General features: G+C 55.3%; 1 protein-coding gene and 1 long non-coding RNA gene across 7 annotated transcripts; one reads left to right on the top strand and one right to left on the bottom strand.

Annotated features, from left to right (window-relative positions):
• Nucleotides 1-643: 643 nt before the first annotated feature.
• Nucleotides 644-13,068, bottom strand: LOC141571535 (uncharacterized). Of its 3 annotated transcripts, none has more exons than XR_012496330.2 (4): nt 12,554-13,068; nt 9,076-9,120; nt 6,932-7,436; nt 644-3,439 (listed from the first exon to the last, which is right to left on the bottom strand). It is a non-coding gene; the product is annotated as an uncharacterized LOC141571535 (long non-coding RNA). The 3 variants fall into 3 exon arrangements; XR_012496331.2 differs by having other exon boundaries at nt 644-3,435; XR_012496329.2 differs by lacking the exon at nt 644-3,439 and having other exon boundaries at nt 4,822-7,436.
• Nucleotides 7,082-19,831, top strand: SIX3 (SIX homeobox 3). 4 transcript variants are annotated; one of them, XM_074331938.2, is made up of 4 exons: nt 7,082-7,206; nt 15,781-16,594; nt 18,387-18,546; nt 18,898-19,831. In XM_074331938.2, the coding sequence occupies exons 1-4, from the start codon at nt 7,116-7,118 to the stop codon at nt 18,985-18,987; spliced, it is 1,155 nt and encodes a 384-aa protein (XP_074188039.1). In that variant the 5' UTR covers nt 7,082-7,115; the 3' UTR covers nt 18,988-19,831. The 4 variants fall into 4 exon arrangements, with proteins under 4 accessions (XP_074188039.1, XP_074188041.1, XP_074188040.1 ...); XM_074331939.2 differs by lacking the exon at nt 7,082-7,206 and adding an exon at nt 7,810-8,171; XM_074331940.2 differs by having other exon boundaries at nt 18,387-19,831.
• Nucleotides 19,832-20,055: the final 224 nt, after the last annotated feature.

Raw genomic sequence — 20,055 nt, 5'->3', positions numbered from 1 at the left:
CTTTTTGCATTTAAAAGATTTAAGATACATTCATGTCTGAATGAAATGTCAGGCCAGAAGAAGCTGTGCTTTATTTTCTTTTTCTTTTTTCTCCCTGTTGGGCACTTAAAAAAATTCTCACCTACCGTAATTCAAAATAACCCTTCTTTATCATTCCATTCCAAATGTTTCATTTCAGTTTCTGTAATATTTACTTGTTCTCCTACCCAATTGGGGGATGAAGGGAGTCTGCTTTGATTTTAATAAGAAAAAAGATCTTTAAAGTTTCTAAATGTAAAAATGGTTGAAAAGTTTTTTCCCTCTCAAATCGGCATTCAGAAAAATATATTTATATATTCATTTACTTCTGGTGTGAAAGCAGAATTGCCGCTTTTGCTCTAATGAAAGGGTTTTGAAATGACGCAAATCTATATGTGTTTCTAGAATCAGTACGCTTGTATTTAAAATCGTGGTAGGGTTTCCTACTAGGGGAATCCGCATTGGGAGAAGTACCCCAGTCCAGGGAGCATTTAAGGACATTTTAATATCCAAACAAAAGCAGTATTACCGTTGCTATCCACTCCCTCCCCCAGAGGAAAAACAATTGATAATTTGCATATGCACATGACACAAATTAAAGACAAAGGGCCCCTCATAGACTGTGGTTACTACGCAGCCCTCAGGACGCTGTGTATCCCAGCCTAGCACTGTTCTTGCTTCCAAATAAATAGCATTAAGCTCAATAACTGAAAATAGTGATTCTGGGCCCTCTGGCCCATTCTCACTGTAGAATCTTGTTTCCCCAATGACAAATATCCCCGGGTCTCTCCAGAAGCTTCTAGGCAAAAAGAATGTATAATTCCAAGGGAAAAAATATGTATATACTTTGCCCTTTTATTTTAATGACCAAACATTGTAATGCTAGCTAAATAGAAATTCTTGTCTGTTAATAGGTCCCTTTAGTTTGTAATAAATAAGAATGCTAATGACTAAAATTTGGTATTTGGTATGCATTAGCTTTTGTGAGCTTTTCTTTACAGTCCTCATTGACATGCAATATGGCAAGCTTCCTTTGAAACATATTTATAAAATAACTACAGTATAATTAAACCAACAAAGCCATCTTTTAAGTAAGCTTAATAGCTCAGGTTTTTTTTTCACCTCAGTAAAAATTTATTTTAAAAAGAAAAATAGTTATGCTTCAATCGCACTGTGCATTTTATTCTGTGCATCTAATATTTCCTTTGCATCTACAATCTATGCATATCTAATTCTTTTTGACAACTATGATTATTAATAAAGTGCTCATGAAAGATATGCTTCATAGCTTCTTCAACAAGAATAATGTTTTTTTGTTAATGGAAATTGTAACATATCTTGACAGATACAATGTATAAGATATGCTTTTTTCTTAATTGTTAATATTGCTGTGCGGGATACACAAGGAGCAGATCAACAGATATGGCAGGTAATAATCAGAGTGGATGCTATTTTATACAGTGTAACTAAAAATATTTTAATGATATAAAAGCAATAGATAAATAAAAGCAATTATGTTTAATTTTGCTTTTCTGTGTAAGAACAGTTTTTGGTGGTGGTTGCTGCTGTTGCGGGTGTGTTTAATAGAGAAGGAAGCTCGGAGCGCAGTGATCAGCACACAGACGACTCTGCCTTCTTGCAGCCAAAGGGTCCTGCAAGCCGCCCTTTCTCTGCTCTCTAAGGCTTCAGCGTCCCAGCCGCGCAGGGCCCGGCTGTATGCTAATTTGCAATACACAGTGGCTCAAGTTCACCAAGTTTTCCTCAATTTTGCAAACCGATGCTCTCTCTTCTTGCCTCGTGGTTTAAGACCACGCGATTTTCCCAAAGGGAGAATCCAAAAGACAGCAGGCGCCGGACGGGAGCAACTGGAACAGGTTCTGGCTGAGTCTCCGCCTGCGGGACTCCTGCCCGCTCCGCTCTGCCCCACGCGCCTTGCTCCCTTCTCTGCGAAACTCTGTCCTCTCCTCCCGGGGGTTGCCAGGCCCCCCATCCGCTCCCCGCGCGGAGAACAAACACAGTTGACATCACTGTTACAATCTTTATTTAAAACAGTTTCCAAGGTTACAAATTACCGTGCCTCGTATGCAACAGGTTCCTCCGAAGCGGTATCATTACAGATTAACTGTAATGTGTAGGATTAGAATAAAAACATAAGGGATTAGGTAAAGGGGGGAATGCTCAAGAACTAACACCCGAGTGCATCTCGACTGCGAGTCAGCCGGTGGGAACCCATAGACTCTCGGTGCCTGGGCGCCGCTCTCACCGAGCTGGACCCCGCTCCTCCGCTGCCGGCCCCCGAGCGGTCAGGGGCAGCGGCGCCCGCAGGGCTAGCGCGGCCGGAGGCTGTGGGGAGAGGATTCCTGGGCGCCAGGGACTAGGGACAGGATCCCCCGGCGCGGGAAGGTGAAGGGCTAGGAGGCCGCAGAGGTGGAGGGCGCGGGCAGGCCTACGGCCCGGCTGCGGGACACGTTCCCACCGCCATGCGAAGAGCCTGGGATGCGGCAAAGGGGACAGCCCGTCCGCACGGGGTCACCGGGTTTATCGGAGTTGCTGACACCGCTGGATGGTGTCACCCCCTCACGGCGACCTCATCTAGTTCCACACCGCCGCCACTCTCCTGCTGGGCTGGGGCTGGGGCCCCGGGCCCGGGGCCCCGCGGCCCGCGAGCAGTGGGGCGGGCGGTGGCGCAGGCCGCCCGAGCCCTTCGGTGCCCAGGACTTGGGCCTTCGCCGGCCGCCACGGCCGTACGCCCCATTAGGCCACCACCCGGGCCGGCCGACCCCTGCCCCGGAACCCCAGAAAGGCTCCAGAGCTCCGTCTCCCCTCACTTCACTTCCGGCCGGGCCAGCGCTTCTGGGCCAGTCTTGGGCCACAGCCTCGTGCCGCGGACACCGCCCCGAGGGCTGCTTGCGTGTCCCGGTGGAGCGCGCGAGGCTGAGAAAACAAACAGGCTGGCGCGGAGGCTTGGATCGGGGGCTGGCTGGGGGCTGGAAGGAAGTGCGCAGTGTGGCCAGAGCGGCGAACAAAGCCCTCTCGGGAGCCCCGTCACCGCGCGGTGACCCCGGGCCCGCCCCACTGAGCCGCGGAGCCCCGGGGCCTGGCCTCGGAGCAGGCCACGCCGCAACGGGGGCGCATATCAGGGCCTCCGCTGCCGCCCGAGCCTGGGCTCTCCTTGGGCCTCGCAGGCCGAGCCCGCGGCCCGCCCCGAAGGCGCGAAGGACAGCTCGGCCGGCAGTTAAGCCTCGCGCTGCCACCAAAACCACAAGAGCGAGATTGAGAAGGCGACTCCCTGCTGATGTCCGTCAGCAAACTGGGTGACTCCGGGACGCGCTGGAGCCACAACTCTGCCAGCAGCCCTGGAGGGGCGGCGCGGGCTCCCAAGTGGACGAAAGTGGGCGACCAACTTCGCTGCGACTCCTGCCTGGAAGAGAAGGGCCGGGCTGAGGAGGCGGCGGGAGGGGACTGTTGCAAACAGCTGTTCCTCATACATATTTCATTACACAATCAGATAATGCGTCCCACCACCTTCTCAATTATTCACAGATAAACATTTTCAAGACGTTTTGACATCTGTCTTAGTGCCTGCTATTAATTTAGTAATCACTGTAGTTAAAAAATGTATGGGATTTTTGCCGTCGGAGCACCTCCTCTCGGGCGCGCGCGGGCCCACTGTTGGGCTGTGGCTGGAAGCCTGAGCCCTCCAGGGGTGAAGACACCTTTGGAGGTGACACGGCCTCTCCAGCGCATTGACACTGTTAATGGAAGGGATTAAAGGGGTATAAGAGGTATCTGGTTATTTTATTTTATTTTATTGTTAGTGATGGTTTTCTCCTCCCCTACCCGCATACTCCCCCTTTCCCGCCCCAGACCTGGACCGGACAACAACATTGTTCAGCCCTTTGCTGGGTGCAGCGGAAATGGTTAGCTTCTATCTAGACCGCGGGTTTCTGCTCAGGAAGACTCTAGTTGGCTCATTTTGGGCTGGAGAAGGGAAGGGGGGGGGGAGAGAGAGAGAGAGACAGAAGAAAACTCACGTAATCACTAACAATTCCTCACCACACACACACACACACACACACACACACACACACACACACACAAAACCCTAACAAATACAATGCGACTCACTCAAGAAGTCACAAACCTCCAAGGTTTTGCCCTGAGCCATGTGGCTCTGACAGAGGTGACAAGGGCATTTAGGAAACACAGAGAAAAAAATCACTCCATTATTGGGGTGATGACTTCATAAGTTACATAAATGTCTAATCACTATGTTGTACACCTGAAACTAATATAATATTGTATGTCAATTAATTGAAAAATTAAAAAAATTAAAATTCGCTCCAGTGACTGTACCCCGGGCTTTTGGGACTATGAGAAAACGAAATGCTTTTCTGCTTGAGTGATAAATGTTGCAAGAAGCTTAGCTGTGTACATGCAGTTTTATAAATCAGACGAGCCGTTTGAAGAATTTTGTAGAATTGATAAGTAGAGTAAAAGCAAACGTCTCCAACTCTGAAATGCTGATTGTTATTTATTATTGAAAAGGCTCCAAATAAACTACCCAAAGAGGGGAGAAATGTCCCCGAGGTAAAGGAGATTTTATGTCCTGAATCTCAGCTCCAGGGAATGGAAGTTATACTTCCGGTTTGGGAGTGATGGTCTCCTTAGTCACTTTTCCCTTTCTTTTGCAGTCTCTTTGTGAGGTGTGTCAGCAGGTGGACTCTTATTAGGGAATAAGGAAAAACAAACCTGAGGAAAGAGAGACGTCTTGGAAGAAAATGCCCTTTCAAGGAAGATTAATTGATTCTAAAGTGATTTTCACTCTTTATTGTTCAAAACAGCTACAACAAACTTATCTAAAATTTCCAGGAATTAAGTATATCTTGGGGAGAAAAAAAGGACACAGTGTTTGCCCCCAAAAGGAAAGAAATTCTTCCCTACTCATATCCTACACCCCCTCCGTTTCTAGGGCAACTACTATGCTTAAACATATCCCTCCTGCCGTGATTTCCAGATGGTTTGTCTCTTCTTCACAAGACAGACCTTGGAGGGTGGTCATCCGACTTGCCGGCCCAGAAAGTCCTCTTTTCCTTCCTTCCTTCCTTCCTTCCTTCCTTCCTTCCTTCCTTCCTTCCTTCCTTCCTTTTTTTTTTTCCCTAAAAGACTCTCCCCAAACTTATCCTCTATTTTCAGAAAGAGAGAGTTAGGAAGGAAGGGAGGTGAAGTGGAAGGGAGGACACCATTGCGTCCAGTGTGCCTGCCTCTTCTGCAGGAAAACCATGGCGGCTAGTATATGGAATGTTCACTGGACTGGAGAGGCAAACAGAGCTAAAACCACAAGCAAGCCTGAACACTTCTTCCGGCATTTGGGGGAGAGCCACTCCGGGACTCCTTCGCAGCTCCCTAGCTTGGAGGGGAGTCAGTGAGGTCTGCCTGGGACCTGAGAATAGGGGCTGTGAGAACGTCTCAATATTTCACAGACACACACACAAATAAGTTTAATAAACCAAATAATTCAGTTTGCTTTAGAGTGTTCTTTTGCAGACTATTTGCTATAAAGGGGACTGGAATGGAATTGAGGGCAGGAGGGTGTGGAGCTGAGCTAAGATTCTTTTTGACGACTAAATTTAGGATAAGAGGAGTGAAAGGGACAAAATAAGGGCCCTCCCTCTCCTGGTTAGAGCTGAACGTTTCCATTAGGATTTAGGAATCTCACAGTATTGCGTGGGTGCATCTATGCTCTCCACCCCATGCTGCTTCAGAACGCTATCTCCTAATAATAACAAATAACCCCCGTCAAAATGAATTTTTTCCTGGATTGCCCTCTTCTGGGCGTCTCCAGCCCAAATGAGAGGAAGTTGAAAGGGTCTGCTTTGGGGTGGATGAGGTGCTCTATCTAACCTCCAGGACTTGACCTGAAGTCTCTCACCCAGTCGGCTCAACAAAGTTGCCCTCTCAGGAACCAAGTCCTTCTAGCAGGAAGCCCAGGCCCTGGAGGCCTGCATCGTCGCTCGGCCCACTCGCCCTGTGTGTGGCTTCCTGTACATCTGCCGCTCTGTCTGGGGTCACTCCCGCGCGTCATGCGGCTTTTGTTTGCATCTGGACCACTGGCTATGCACCCGTGCATTCGAATAATTCTGTCTGTGGACACTTCCTTTTTCCTCAAATTCTTCTGTTAATATTCTTCTAATTCTCGCATGTGTATTCGCGTACAATTGCATGTACGCTTCGTGTATAGTTAGGTGATGGCTTAAGCCTGAGCTCGGTCGTGTGCTACATAGGTACCTCCTGAGTCTGCATTCCGGGGAGATGTGCAAGTGCAGACTCGGAGTTTTAGGTGGGGTGCAAGGTTAACAAGACTTCCCTACCCCAAGGCCCTCTAGACCTCCCTTACACTTTCATCTGCCCAGCTTCTTAACCTTCCAGGAGAAGGGAGACCCTGCTACCATCCTGCACCTTGCTCCCTTCCAGAAGAGTGCAAACAGCCTCTGGGACCTCTCAGGGTGGATCTTAGCCCAGCCAGATCAGGCCAAATGGGGGAAGAGGGCGTCTCGAGGTCGCCTGGAGGTTCGCGACCGCACTACTCCCTCCCAGGCAACCAAACGGCAGCGTGCGCTCCCGGGAGCCTGGAGAAGGTGTAGGACGGTACTGAGGAAGTCGCGGGCCCTCCAGGCCAGTGACGTGCGTGTTTGCGGGCGAAACTCTGCTCAGATTCCGGTGAGCAGCGGTATTTGTAACTGGGAACTGGCCTGGGCCCGCCCCCGGCCCCTCCTCCCGCCCCCGCCTCAGCGAGCGGAGATCGGCGGGCTGCGGGAGTGCGCGTCCAGGTCACCCCCAAGCACCGTGGGGCCACACCATCCCTTAGAGCCTTTGGAGTGGACTAGGGACCTGGAGCGAGAAGGAAGAGTACCAAGAATGGTGGCCACGGTCGTCCTAGGTTTTACGCAGTATCCCTCCACAAGAAGCCGCCTTGCCGCCTTCTAGTCTCCCCAGCCGGTCCCAGGGAAGGCCTCCGGTGCTGGGGCCTCCGGCGTGCGGGGTTGGGGGTGGGGTGTGCACGTGCTCGCTTGCGGCTGGAAACGGTTCTCAGAGGGATGGTGCCGAGACTTGTGAGCTCCTGGAATCCTGTAGGAGTGTTTTCTCGAAGCGTGAGAGAGAAAGAGGCGGACTTGCGGCTAACTTCAGGTCAGTTTGTTCGTAAAAGGCCATTGTCAGTACGTGGGTGGGTCAGTCTGTCTCTCTTGCGCATTCGCACAAAGTGAGGCCACTTCTTGCCCACCTTCCTTGCGGCCTCCCAGGCTAAGCCAAAGAGCCAAGGCCCAGGGGCCCTGAGGCGTGGCGGGTGATGCCCTTGATGTGCGCTCCGGTGTTCTGATCCTCCGCCCAAGCTGCCCAGGTGCCCACTCAGGGTCAAGCTAGAAAACATACGCGGGAAAGGGGCACTCCAATGGCTACCCCACACTCCATGCAGGGTGAAGCCCCAACCTCAGCGCGTTGTACCCACACACCTGGCATCTCAGTGTCGCTCTGGCCGGGTATCCGGATTGGCTGCGGCGGGGGGAGGGCGTGGAGAGGGATGGTGAAGTTGGGTTGGTGCAGGGTGGAGGTGAAGATGGAAAGAGGGTCGGGGAGAAATAAGACTTGGTGGGGATGTGGGGTGGGGATGAAGTTGGGGCAGCCTCCAACCTGCTTTGGGCCCGCTTTGCGGAGGTGTGTCGGGCTGCGCGGTTACCACCAGCACCACCACCTCCTCCCCCACCCCACCCCACCCCGCACAGGAAAATAAAGCTAATGATGTAGTAATTTAGGAGGGCGTGAGGGCTGGGGAACCGGAGGGAAAGCGGATGGGGAACGCGCGCCCCAAGAGCGAGGGCAAACAGCTGTAGAGGCGCTGCCCCAGGTTCAGGCTTCCGAACAAGTTAGCTAGGCTGGGATCCACCAGGTATTTCGCAGGAAAGGGGGTGGGGTGGGGGTGGGGGGGAGACTAAGCGAGAGGGGGAAAGAGTCTCACTAGAGGACAGCTAGAGGGAGGGAAAGAGAGAGAGGAGCGAGAGCGCGCGCCGCGCGGTTTAAAAGGAGACACTTACACTTCCTAATGAATATTTATCCGCTGCTGCTTCCTGCTCCTGGCTTCCCTTACCTTTCTGCAGGTAAGATCCTCCCCGCGCCCCAGCCCTGGGGGCCCTCCCAGCTCCCCCAGTCATTCTCGGGGCACCGGTGGCCTGGAGGAAGCGCTCTTAGAGCCGGGGAGGGAGAAGAAGGAGGGTGGCTCCACTCTGGCTTTGCTTGGGCGCGGGGGCTTGCGACCCACGCTGCCAAGAGCCGCGTGCATGGGCTACTTGTGTTGGGGTGGGTATGAGTGCGTGCCTGTATGTGAGAGAGAGAGAGAGAGAGAGAGAGAGAGAGAGAGAGAGAGAGAGAGAGAGAGAGAGAGAGAGAGAGCCCGCGAGCGAGCGCGCCTATTTCCTGCGCGCTCTGAGGACATTTTCCGACTTTTCACTCGGACGCCCAGGATTTCTTGCCTTAGCCTTTCTCTGTTTACCCCTCCTCCCACTTCTCGCCCCCTCCGTCTCCACCACCCTATCCCCACCCCCGGCGGCTACAACGCGCTTCTGCGGGCTGTTGTACAGCTAGTGCGGGCTCCCCCGGCGGGATCCCGGTCTCTCATAAAAGAGCGTGTGATACTGGGCTTCTGCGATAACCCCCATACAAAAGCCGACCGGCCAAAAAGTTCCCCGCCCCTTTTCCTGCAACCGACGCTCCCCCTCCCCCCCACACACACCCTAGAGTACCAGGGCCCACCACGGAGTTAAGGGTGATCGCGACCCGGGGGTACTGGGTAGAGCTTCGCAGGGGCCGCCGGCCGCCGGTCCTGAGCAGCGACCAGGAGCCCGAGGACATCCTGGGAGAGGGCGCCGCTCACCCCGACCCCACCCCCCGCACTTCCTCCCCCCGCCTTTGCAGGCGCGAGGAGCACAGGGAAAGCAAGGCAGCCAGGGAGAAAACTGGGAGGGGAGGGGCTGACGATATAACCCGAATTTTTAAATGACTTACCCGGCCACCTGTTGAGACTCCCTTTGGGGTCGGCCGGCTCCGGAGCTGTGCGAGGTGGACATACAAAACCAAAAGCCGAAGTTGGAAACAGAAAATTCTTTCTCTGGCCATGCGGGGTGTGGCGGGTCAGGCTCGCAGCTCTGCGCCAGGGTCAGGCGTGTAGAGCCAAAAGCAACTTTGCCAGGTCTCCCGTCACCCCAGTGCGCCCTTTACCCCACACCTCCTGGGCTCGGAGGCCGGAGGCTGGGAACCCGCGGACTCGGCGATCAGGGCCCAGCACTGGCAGTTCGGCTTAAGCCGGGGCAGGCTTTCTAAGACGTGCTCAGAAGTCAAGAGCAGCAGCGCTGCCGCCTCCGTGCGGCCTTTCAAGACGCGGTCGCTCCTTATTCTTGTGCCTCGGCCTCTCTGGTCGCCCCCGACAAAGCCCCCAGAGCCTGCCTGCTCCCTTCTCTCTAAATCCCCTTCGGGTCATTGCTCTACCAGCACCGGGCCGCGCGCTTCTCCTGCCAACCGTGTGGCTCTTAAAGAGCCGCACCCCCCCCCCCCGCGCCCTGCGCGCTCCCCCGACCCCCGCCTCCCGCCCTTCTCCTGTGGATCTAGCCCCCCACGCCGATGCCCCGACCGTTGCCCGCGGACTCCTAGCCCCCTCCCCTCCCCTCCTCCCCTGAGCAGTTGGTAGGCCTGGCTCTGGGGCCACGGAGCTGAGTTTTTACCTTCCGCCTCAGGTCCCCTTTCTCTCCAACAGCATCCACCCCTTGCTTCCCCGCTCCTACCTTTGCCCCTTAGATTGGTCAAGGCTGGGGCACCACCTTGCTCAGCACAGAGATGAGCTCTAAAGATCATCAGTTTGGGCTTAAATATAGGGAGGGGGGTGGGATGGTAAATGGGGTGGGGCATGCCAGTTGAACTGGGGGAGAGAAAGAGAAGAAGACCAGATGGATTTAAAAGGCTCTGCGAACCCAGGGGCCTACCAGGCCTTTTGGCAGAGGGTGAGGGCTGGTTGGGTGCCACTCATTTTTAAAGGTGGCTGCCCTGGAATGGTGTCCCAAGGTTACCAACCTGGACAGCCTGCTGTGTGTCTGAGGGGTTGTGGGCATATGGGGGTGCACCCATCTCCAGGAGGCCCAGAGCATGGCTCTGAGAGCAGCATGCTTCCTAAACCCTGTGCACTAATCCCCCCAGAAGTAACCCTTAAAAGCCCGACTTGGGTGAACAAGGAGGGACCTTGAGAGACAACTGTCCTGGGAAAAGGGCATCAGAAGAGAGAGGCAGCAGAGGCAAGAAAGTCTACTTTTTCAGAGGACTGAAGCACAATTTCTAATAGACTTCCTTAATCCCATTGATTAAAGGGGAAGTAGTGATGGCTTTGCCGCCCACCCTTCTTCCCAGAGTGACTGATGTTTCTCTTCCTCTCCCTCAGGCCTGTTTTAGTCCTGGTCTCATCCTAGCATCCAGTTAGTCCTGTACAGGGTGGCCCTGCCTAGAAGTTTTCTTCAGGCCTCCTGAAGACAGGAAGCGTGATTAAAGAGAGACCAGAGAGGTCATGGCTCTCTTAGGGGGTGGGCAGGGTAGCTGTGGTACCTTGCCTGCCCTGATGCCAACTGTCATAACATTTGACTGTGTTTGGGTCTGTGGATGGTGGGGACAATGACGCTTGAGGAGTTGAACGTGCCTACCCCTCCTCAAATCCAAGCCCTAGCACGTCAGTTCTGGCTGTCAGAAGGGGATCCCTGCAAAGAAGTAGGTAGCCCCGTGCGCAGTGGAGACCAAAGGAACTTGGGGAGGAAGATGGAAAGCTGACCCTCCCTTGGGCGTCTGCCCTCTGCCACCCTAATATTAGGTCAGATGTGTCTTTAAGGAACTGGAGTGACTAACTGATTTGAAATTGGCCTTCTTGGGATAGGTTTGGCCGTGCTCTTCTTGGGCTACAACCTGAGGCCACAACCCAGTCCCCAATCCGTATGGCTCCCATCCTCCATGTCTCCCACCTCTCTCGGCTGGGCGGGGTTTGTGCCCACAGCCCTGGACCTGGCGGTTAGAAGTGCGGTGGCCCAAGACAGAGCCAAACTCCTCTTGTTTGAGGATGTGGGGGGCGGAGGGGCCTTCAGGAGGCGGTGGGACTCATTAGGCAGAGCCGGGTGCCGGGAGGTGCGCGCCGCCAGCCCCGGAGGCCGCCTTTGAGCCGTTGGGGCGGCTTCATTAAGCGGCGCTAACAAGGCATACAAATGCCGGGCCCAGCAGCTTTCTTGCAGTGGCGATGCCTTAGCAGGGCGCCAGGCTAATGAGGGTCACTCAAAGGGGCTGATCAAATATTCAAATTTCCCCGCACGCCGGGAACTTTTATGTGCGGAGAAAGTTGAGGCAACTGAGCTGTGTTTACTGTCCCAGGCGACAATTGCTTGGAGCGCGGGTCCCCCGAGGCTAAGGCAGGAGGCGGGGGGCGCGTAGGAGGGGGAGCAGTTGTTGTTGTTGTTGTTGTTTTTCATTCAAAGGAAAGTAATCGGGGTCCTTGAAGAGATTCGCGGCCTCCCCGCCTGCGTGCTGCGCTCCCCTGCGCCCTCCTCGGCTGCCCGCTCCAAGCGCCTCAGTTTGTAGCTTGCGGGGAAGCCCAGACCTCTGGTCACTGGGCCGGCCCCCGGCTTGCGCCGTCCTGGGGGCCGGAAGGGGCGTTGCCCTTCGGGACAAACTAGCCTCACCGAACTGAGCAAGGCCGAGCCGGTGCAGCTGCCCCAGCCCTCGGGTCCTCCCCTCTGGGAGGTTTGCAGATTTCTTGGCTTTCCTGGTAACACCAAACAAGGAGAGAGTGGGAGTCTCTCAGGCGCCTCTCCTGATGGAGTCGTGAATGCCGGAGTTGATGCTGACATTTGTAAATAAATGGCCAGTAGGTCCTAGTAGAGAAAGACTCTCCAGCCCAAACGCCCTTCCTCCTCTCACCACCTGTACGCTGTCCTTCAGGTCATCTGGGCCAGGATATAGCAGGGATGATGGTGACAATTTTGTGACCTCGGCCTATACTTGCGCCAAGTCCCAGATCTCGGAGTGTGAGCAGTGAGAGGGTATGGGACAGCTAAGGCCCGCGGGCTGACGTACCCATTCGATGTCCCGGCTTTGAGAGACCCAGGGTGCAGGCGCCCCCTACGCCACCCCCTTCAGCGGTTCCCCAGGTTCTTCACCCCGCAGTCACACTGCCCAACGCCGCGGGGGCCCAAAGCAAAGGGAAGGCGGCCTAGGGCCCGGACCCCGAGAACCTTATGCTTCTAACCCCCCCCCCCCAGCGCCTGTGAATTTGGGAGGGGAAGCTCTGGTGCTTCACAGCGCTCCTCCCCACCCCAGCCCCCCGCTCTGACAGGGATCTGCTCACCTAGACCAAGACCCTGGCGAGCCTGCGGTCCCAGCTCCGCTAGGAGCCGGACCAACTATCCCCGCCGAGGACCCGCCGCCCCGCCTCCCTCCTTAGCTCTCGGGACTCTGAACTTACGGGCTTCGGGTGGCGGGTGTGGTACGTCCGACCGGAGCAGAGAGGCGTTGGTGGCAACTGGACAGCGAGGTGGGCTGGGTGGGCGGCGCGGAGCTGGGCTTTACGGGGAGGCTCCGACAGCCTGGGCTGCCCTCCCGCCCGGCTACGCCCGGCGCTGTCCCAGCGCACAAAGCTGCGTGCTCTGCCGCCGCCCTCCGCCCTGCTTTGCTCTCCTTAAGCCGCTGCCGCCACCGGAGCAGGCTTGGTGCGGCGGGTCGGCAGGAATCCCAGCCGAGGCTGGGGAAAGGGTGTTGCCGAGCTGAGTTTCAGCCCCACTTGCCTCAATTCTCCCTGAGTGACGATGGTTTTCGATTTCAGCGCTTTCGAAGAGCCCGCGGCACCTGCCCAGGCTCCCTCCGGGGCCAGCAGCTCAGCGGCGGGGAGAGACCGTGTCTCCCCCACTCGGAGGCGGGTGTTGCGGGGACGGGGAGGGGATTGGGTGGGCACACCCGCCCGCCCGGCGCCTGGGTCCTCGGCTCCAGGGGATGCAGTTTCGGGGTCACGAGCTGCTTTCAAAAAGTTGAACACAATATTCGGAAACCCACCCGTAGGAATTCTCCCCCCACACGCGGCACAATACCCACTCCCCTCCCCTTTTTCATTCCTTCCTCCCCCGCTTCCTCCTCCTGCCCCTTCCTCCTCCCACCCCTCAGCCTATAATCCTTCCCCTACGAGAGAAAGGGATCTGGAAGAAAAGATGAAGTGTCTGTTTTTGTGTCCCAACCTCAAGGCTCTTTCTGGGCGCAGTGAACGACCGCCAGAGCTTGGAAGCTGAGCGGGAAAGGACTCATTGGCCGGGAGGAAGATATATGGAGGGGAGAAGTCATCCCAAGTAGGGCTTGGCCGGTCTTCCTTTTGAGCGAGTATTTTCCGGCCTCCATCAGCGGGTTTAGGACCAGTGATCCTCGGCTGCCTAGCGCTGAGTGGGCCGGTATCTGCCCCCTCGCCCAGCCCAGAGCCTCCAGCCCCCTGCGGAACCTCCAACACAGCTTTCGCTTTCCCAGCCTGGAGGCCTGGCGCTGCGGGGGTCAAGGCCTAAGGAGCGCCGAGCTCGGGGGTTAGTGTCTAAGCCACTCGCAGCCCCGGTCACGTTAGGTTTCACATTTAAAATTCTTTCTCCATCTCTCTTTCTCTCCTGCCTCACTGAGATCTCCAAAGCGGTGTGGACTCGGAGCCTCGCCCCCAGATCTGCATCGGAATGTAGAAAAGATCTTTAAAAAAAAAAAAGTTTTGAATTCCTCAATGATTTTTCTTCTGGAAAGGCAGCTTAGGATAATTATTTCAGCTTTATTGAGGGCAGATTAGTTGAAGTCTGGACGCTGCGTTTCAATACACGTTGTACACGGGCCGACAATGTAGGCATTGTTGGCTACTGTGTGTGAACTCATTCAAAATATATACTTTCTAACACCACACCGAGTCCTGTCTAAATATACACTGCTCAGGAGAAAGACGTCTCTGACCTCGACAAATCTGCGTAAATCACACTCCCATAGTTACAGAAGCCTCACAAAGGGAGGCCCCGCTCAAGATGCTGATTACATCTTCTTAAAAGCGACATACCTTAGAATAAATACTCATTCACGGTCTGCGGCCTGCAGTGGCTAGAGAGAGGGACAGCTATCTCCATTCTGTGGGCCTCTTGGGGTCTGTTTTGGACTTTCCTTAGAGAAATTAGACTTTTATTATTTTTTCTTTACAATGTGAACAAGCAAGCAATTTGCAGGCCTATATGCTTCTTTGGGGCAGCCTCCAAAGTTTGAGTGCCCTTCTGGGGCTGGTAGGCAGGCCCAGTGCCCAGTGCTCCTGGGGCAGGGTGTAGTGGGCTTGGCGTGGGGGCAGAGGGTTCCCAGGCTTCTCAGTTCCTAGGAGAAGCAGCTGAAGACTGGGGGGGAAACAAAGAGGCAGGTTGCTTTTTAAGATGGAAAGAAGTGTCCTGTTATTTCTACTGCTGTTTTGAAACGCAGGGCAATATGGCAAATCAAGTTTCCTTGACTGGGGGCAGAGTAAAGAGAAGCTGGATCCAGTGCAGAGAAAGTTGGGGTAAATGTGGCGGATGATCGGGGAAGGGGGAGGCCAGAGCGGCTTCCTATCCCCTGGGTCCTGGGCTCCGGCTCCCAGCACCCGATGCCCCCCGAAATCGGAGATCCCCGGGCACAGCAACCTGCCAGATCGGGTTCGGCTGGCGGTGGGCCCCATGATCTCATCTCTTCTTTCTTCCTCGCCACTATTAGTGCTCACATAGGCAGAAAGAGGCTGCCCGACGTGCACACCATGTGCAAACCGTGCCCTTTTGGCTGGCCCTCGGCCTGTCTTTGCGGGCTGGGCCTTGGCCTTCATGCAGCATGTGTAGTCTCCCACCTCCCAACAAAATCACCTCCCAACAAAATCCCCCTTTTAATTGCTCATCCCATTCAACAACTCTATGCCCATAGCTCTTTGAATTCTGGATCAACTTCTTTGAGGAAGAGGAAAGAAGGGAACTCAGAGACAGCGAAAAAAGCAGAGAGAGAGAGAGAGAGAGAGAGAGAGAGAGAGAGAGAGAGAGAGAGAGAGAGAGAGACAAGATTAAGAGTTGCAAAGATTTTTTAAAATTCTCTTTCTCCTTCTCCCTCTTTCCCTCCTCTCTTCTCCCCCCTTCCTCCCCCCCCCCCCTGGCTAAGTGGTAAAACCGTCCTTACGTTCTCGGTATTGATTGGCAGGGCTGACAGTGATTGGCAGCGGTTGCCGTGGCAACGCCACAACGACATGCCGCAGACCAATAGAAAAGCGAAACAAAATGTTTCAATGCTGCACTCACTGTGGATTTAGGGGAGATATTATGAGGCTGTTGTCATTAGGGCGATTGCTGTGGAATCGCTGAATCTTGACTCGGCGGTGGTTGGCTCTCGCTCTCCTCTCTCTCCCTCTCCCTCTCTCTGTCTCGGGTTCGCTCTCTGCGCGCGCGCACCGGGCCGCTCTCCTTCCTCCCTCTCTATGTGGCTGCGCGGGTGTGTGTGTGTGTGGATGTGTGTAGGGTGTGGGTGTCCCTTACGCCCTTCCTCCTACCCCTCCTCCTCCTCCTCCTGCTCCCCCCTCCTTTCCTTCTCCTCCTCCCCCCTCTCCTCTCCCTCCTCCTGGTCCTCATCGCCCCTCTCCTCCTCTTCCTCCCCTCTCTCTTCCTCTCCCTGAATTTTCTCTCCTCTCAGGTCAGTCCATGGTATTCCGCTCCCCCCTAGACCTCTATTCCTCCCACTTCTTGTTGCCAAACTTCGCCGATTCTCACCACCGCTCCCTACTTCTGGCAAGTAGCAGCGGCGGGACCGGTGCGGGAGGCGGCGGCGGCGCGGGCGGCAGCGGCGGCAGCAACTGTGCGGGAGGCGGCGGTGCTGGCGGAGCAGGCGGCGGCGGCAGCGGCGGCGGCTCCAGGGCCCCCCCGGAAGAGTTGTCCATGTTCCAGCTGCCCACCCTCAACTTCTCGCCGGAGCAGGTGGCCAGCGTCTGTGAGACGCTGGAGGAGACGGGCGACATCGAGCGGCTGGGCCGCTTCCTCTGGTCGCTGCCCGTGGCCCCCGGGGCGTGCGAGGCCATCAACAAGCACGAGTCGATCCTGCGCGCGCGCGCTGTGGTCGCCTTCCACACGGGCAACTTCCGTGACCTCTACCACATCCTGGAGAACCACAAGTTCACCAAGGAGTCTCACGGCAAGCTGCAGGCCATGTGGCTCGAGGCGCACTACCAGGAGGCCGAGAAGCTGCGCGGCCGCCCACTTGGCCCGGTGGACAAGTACCGCGTGCGCAAGAAGTTCCCGCTGCCGCGCACCATATGGGACGGCGAGCAGAAGACGCATTGCTTCAAGGAGCGGACTCGGAGTCTGCTGCGGGAGTGGTACCTGCAGGACCCCTACCCCAATCCCAGTAAGAAACGCGAACTGGCGCAGGCCACCGGCCTCACTCCCACACAAGTAGGCAACTGGTTTAAGAACCGGAGGCAGCGCGACCGTGCGGCGGCAGCCAAGAACAGGTCAGTGATAGGGCCCGCGGCCTGGCTACCGTCTGCGGAACCCGGGAGGGGGAGAGGGGTTGAAATCGGGGCGGGTGGGGCAGGGTGCCAACGGCTGCTGAGCGAGCGAGAAGCCGCGACCCCCTGGCCAGTTGGACAAAGTTTCCTCTTGCCCAGACGTGCGGAAGAGGGGCGCGTGCTGTGGTTTTACTGATTGCTTTGCTGGAGAGGGGCTTTTGTCAGGGTGGAGAGTGTGTATGTGCGGTCCTGAGTGCCCACGGTCCTTGGTTCCGGCCCCCGGGAGCCTTAGCCCTGCACTGCAGCTGCACCCGAGCACGCCTGCTCTGCCTGGCGGTCCTCAGGAGCCTACTGACAGGGAAGGAAGGAAAGAACGCTCCTTGCCATCTGGTTCTTATTTCCATGCATTGCACAAACCCGAGGAGGAATCTACAAATGTCAGGGAGAGGAAACCGAACCTGGGCCCCTGCCACAAAGGGAAAAGGCGGATGGCCTCATGCAGCCAGCCTCCTTCCCATAGCTGGCAAGTTGTCTGACCTGGAGCAGGAGAGCCGGGCTGGGAGTGCAGAGGTCGTGCGCGCGCTAGCCCTCCTGCCCCAGCCAAGAAACATCCCCTTGACCCACTAAATTATGAAGTGAGCAGGAGCAGTCTTTATAGCTCACAAATTGGCCACAGAATCACAGAGTTGTACCGGGGTTGACCCGTCAGCTGAGCTGGGCCTGGGGCAAGTAGGGAGAAAAATAACTGGAGGGAAAGATGGGGTAAGGGGAAAGGAGCAGGGATGGAAGAGGAAAGTGAAGAAGTTGGGTGAAAGCCTTGATAAGGAGCCTGTGTCCCTACGCAGCCTGGTTAGGTGCTAGGCCTGGTGTAAGTACACTGGGAGCAGGGCCCCTGCTGCTGACAGCTTCGGGGACTGGGGGCTGGGTGTGAGTTGCTGGAGTGAGTGAGTGTGTTTGGGTTTAGGTGGCCCACGCCTGAGCCTTCAGCCCTCTCACCCGCTTATGGAGCCAACTTTTCGCCTGACAGGGGGAGAGCCCAGGGCCAGGGGAAGGCCTCCTCATGGGGAGGAGTCAGGGACACATTCAGGCAGCTGCTGCTTGACCCCGGAAAGGGAGAGCCGGAGACTGCTCTGCGCTCCCCTCCTGCCTTCTCCTTTCCCTCTTTCTCTCTCCCTCGTCTTTCCCCACTTTTCTACTCCCAGCTTCTGCATTTTCTCTTACCCCGGTCCTGCGCTCTGCGCAGGGATCCTGAGAGCAAAGCCAGCCGGCCCTACCCCGGAGAGGCGGCGGGTGAGCAGCCCGCAGCTCCGGGAGTGTGTTTGGGGGATCTGGGGGAGGAGGCACTGAGGCGACGGAGCCGCTCCTAGGGGCAGCTGGCTCAGTCTGAAGAGTCCCAGGGACCGGGGAGGAAGAAACACCCTGTTTCCCCCTCCCCGACTTCTGCTCTTTCGGGGCTCTGCATCTTTCCCTGCGTGTGCCCAGGGGCCGGCCCCGACCTGGGAAGCCTTTGGAAGCTCGAGGGAGCCCTGGGGAGGGGACACGAGAGCCAAGTTCCGTGCTGGGGAGGCTCTGAGGCGCTGAAGGAGCAGCCGGGTTCTTTTTAAGGGGAATGAACGCAGAGTGCGGAGTCGGGGGCGGTGGCAAAGGGCGCGCGGAGTGGGGGAAGCTGGGAAGCATCGAAGGCGGCAGGCCCCGCGCTCCTGGCCCTGGCGGCGCGGGCTCCGGTAGGCGGCTTGGCAGAGCCTGGTGGCGCAGCCGCTGTGTCAGGGCAGGCGCCGCTCTCTGTCTCCCGCAGGCTCCAGCACCAGGCCATCGGACCGAGCGGCATGCGCTCGCTGGCCGAGCCCGGCTGCCCCACGCACGGCTCGGCAGAGTCGCCGTCCACGGCGGCCAGCCCTACCACCAGTGTGTCCAGCCTGACGGAGCGCGCGGACACCGGCACCTCCATCCTCTCGGTAACCTCCAGCGACTCGGAATGTGATGTATGATGCCCAAGGCCGCCCTCCTCCCCCTCCTCATTCGCGTCCTCCCCCTTGCCCGCTCTTCCTCCTCTTCCTCCTCCATCCCCAAAACAAACCGAAATTAGGATGCACAATCACACACACACACACAAGTACACACACACTCCCACCCCAGCCAAAAATATATAAAATCCAAGAAAAATAAATTGAACGCAAACCATCAATAACCCCCAACTACCATCTACCACCACCACCACCCCAAAGGACCGCGACGCCAACAGACAGTCACAAATGCTGATGTTTCGGGCAGAAACACAAAAGAGGTGACAGTTGTATACTTTCTAGGACAAGCACGGCTTCTCCTTTCGGTTCCCACGGACCCGGCACCCCACCTGCATGACGATTTATTTGTATCTGGGAAAATATTCTCTCTAGTTTAAAACGATTTAAAAAAGAGTCGACTACACAAAACCCAAGCACCACTCCGATGACAAGACAACAAAAGTAAAACAGACAAAAAGAAAAAAAATAAAACCGCCATCTCTGTTCGGAATTTGTTTAAAAAAGAAAAAGAAAAAGAAAAGAACTCCTGGAGAGGGAAATAGCAAATGTTTCTCGCCTTTTGTTGCTCTCTCTCTTTCTTCCTCTCTTTCTCTCTCTCTCTTTCTTTCTCTGTTTTTAAGTCCAAGTATTGGTCAAACAAGATGCAATCTTCTGTTTTTTGTTCAGCAGACAATCATTTTCTTCGTAAGCACCTTTTTCTCTCCACTCTGTCACTGCCTGTGTGGGTACTGGTTATAAATGTGGAAAAAGAATAGTTATGACTGTAACAGATTTTTATTTTTATTTCAAAATTTTATATGAATTATGTATATCTTAATGATCGGTCATTTTCCCAGTTTGTAATATATGTGTAGAAATTGCCTGTATATGATATTGCTTTTTCTCCTCCCCCTTTCTTTCTTTCTCTCTCCTTCCTTCTTCCTCCTTCCCGCTCACCTGTCTCTTTCCTTTTTGGGGTTCTCCTCCCACTCGGTGTTCCTGGCGCTGACTTGTCAGTCAAGGTGTGCTTGGAGGGCAGGGTTAGGAAGAGGGACCCCGTCGATAGCGAAAGCGGAGGGTGAGACCGTAGTATTCTTATGCAAAAGCTATTTCAAGTATTTCTTAGCTGCTTTGGAGATATCTCTCACTCCCCGTAGGGCGCTTTTACTGTTATCTTAACTGCGTGTTTATCTATATGTAAAAACTTTCTAAAGCAAATACAGTATTCTCCATTTTCTTATCTCTCCCCGAGACTGGTGTTTTTGTCCGCCCCTGAGCCGAAGCCCTGGGGTGCAGTGATCCGGCCTTCCTTCCACTCCAGCTCCGCAGCCAGAGCTGGGGCGGAATTTTAAGGCTGGGTCTGAGCTTTTTTCCTGGAGGAGGGTGGGGGGAAATGGGAACAGGCCCTTCAGAAAAGAACCAAAGCCAAAACCTGACAGAAAAGGCAAAGAGAGCGCAGAA

Source organism: Rhinolophus sinicus, chromosome 2 (genome assembly GCF_057876585.1).
Source record: "Rhinolophus sinicus isolate RSI-liver-muscle chromosome 2, RSI-T2T, whole genome shotgun sequence".
Classification (NCBI taxonomy): Eukaryota; Metazoa; Chordata; class Mammalia; order Chiroptera; family Rhinolophidae; genus Rhinolophus; species Rhinolophus sinicus.
This window is presented reverse-complemented; position numbering and strand designations above follow the sequence as displayed.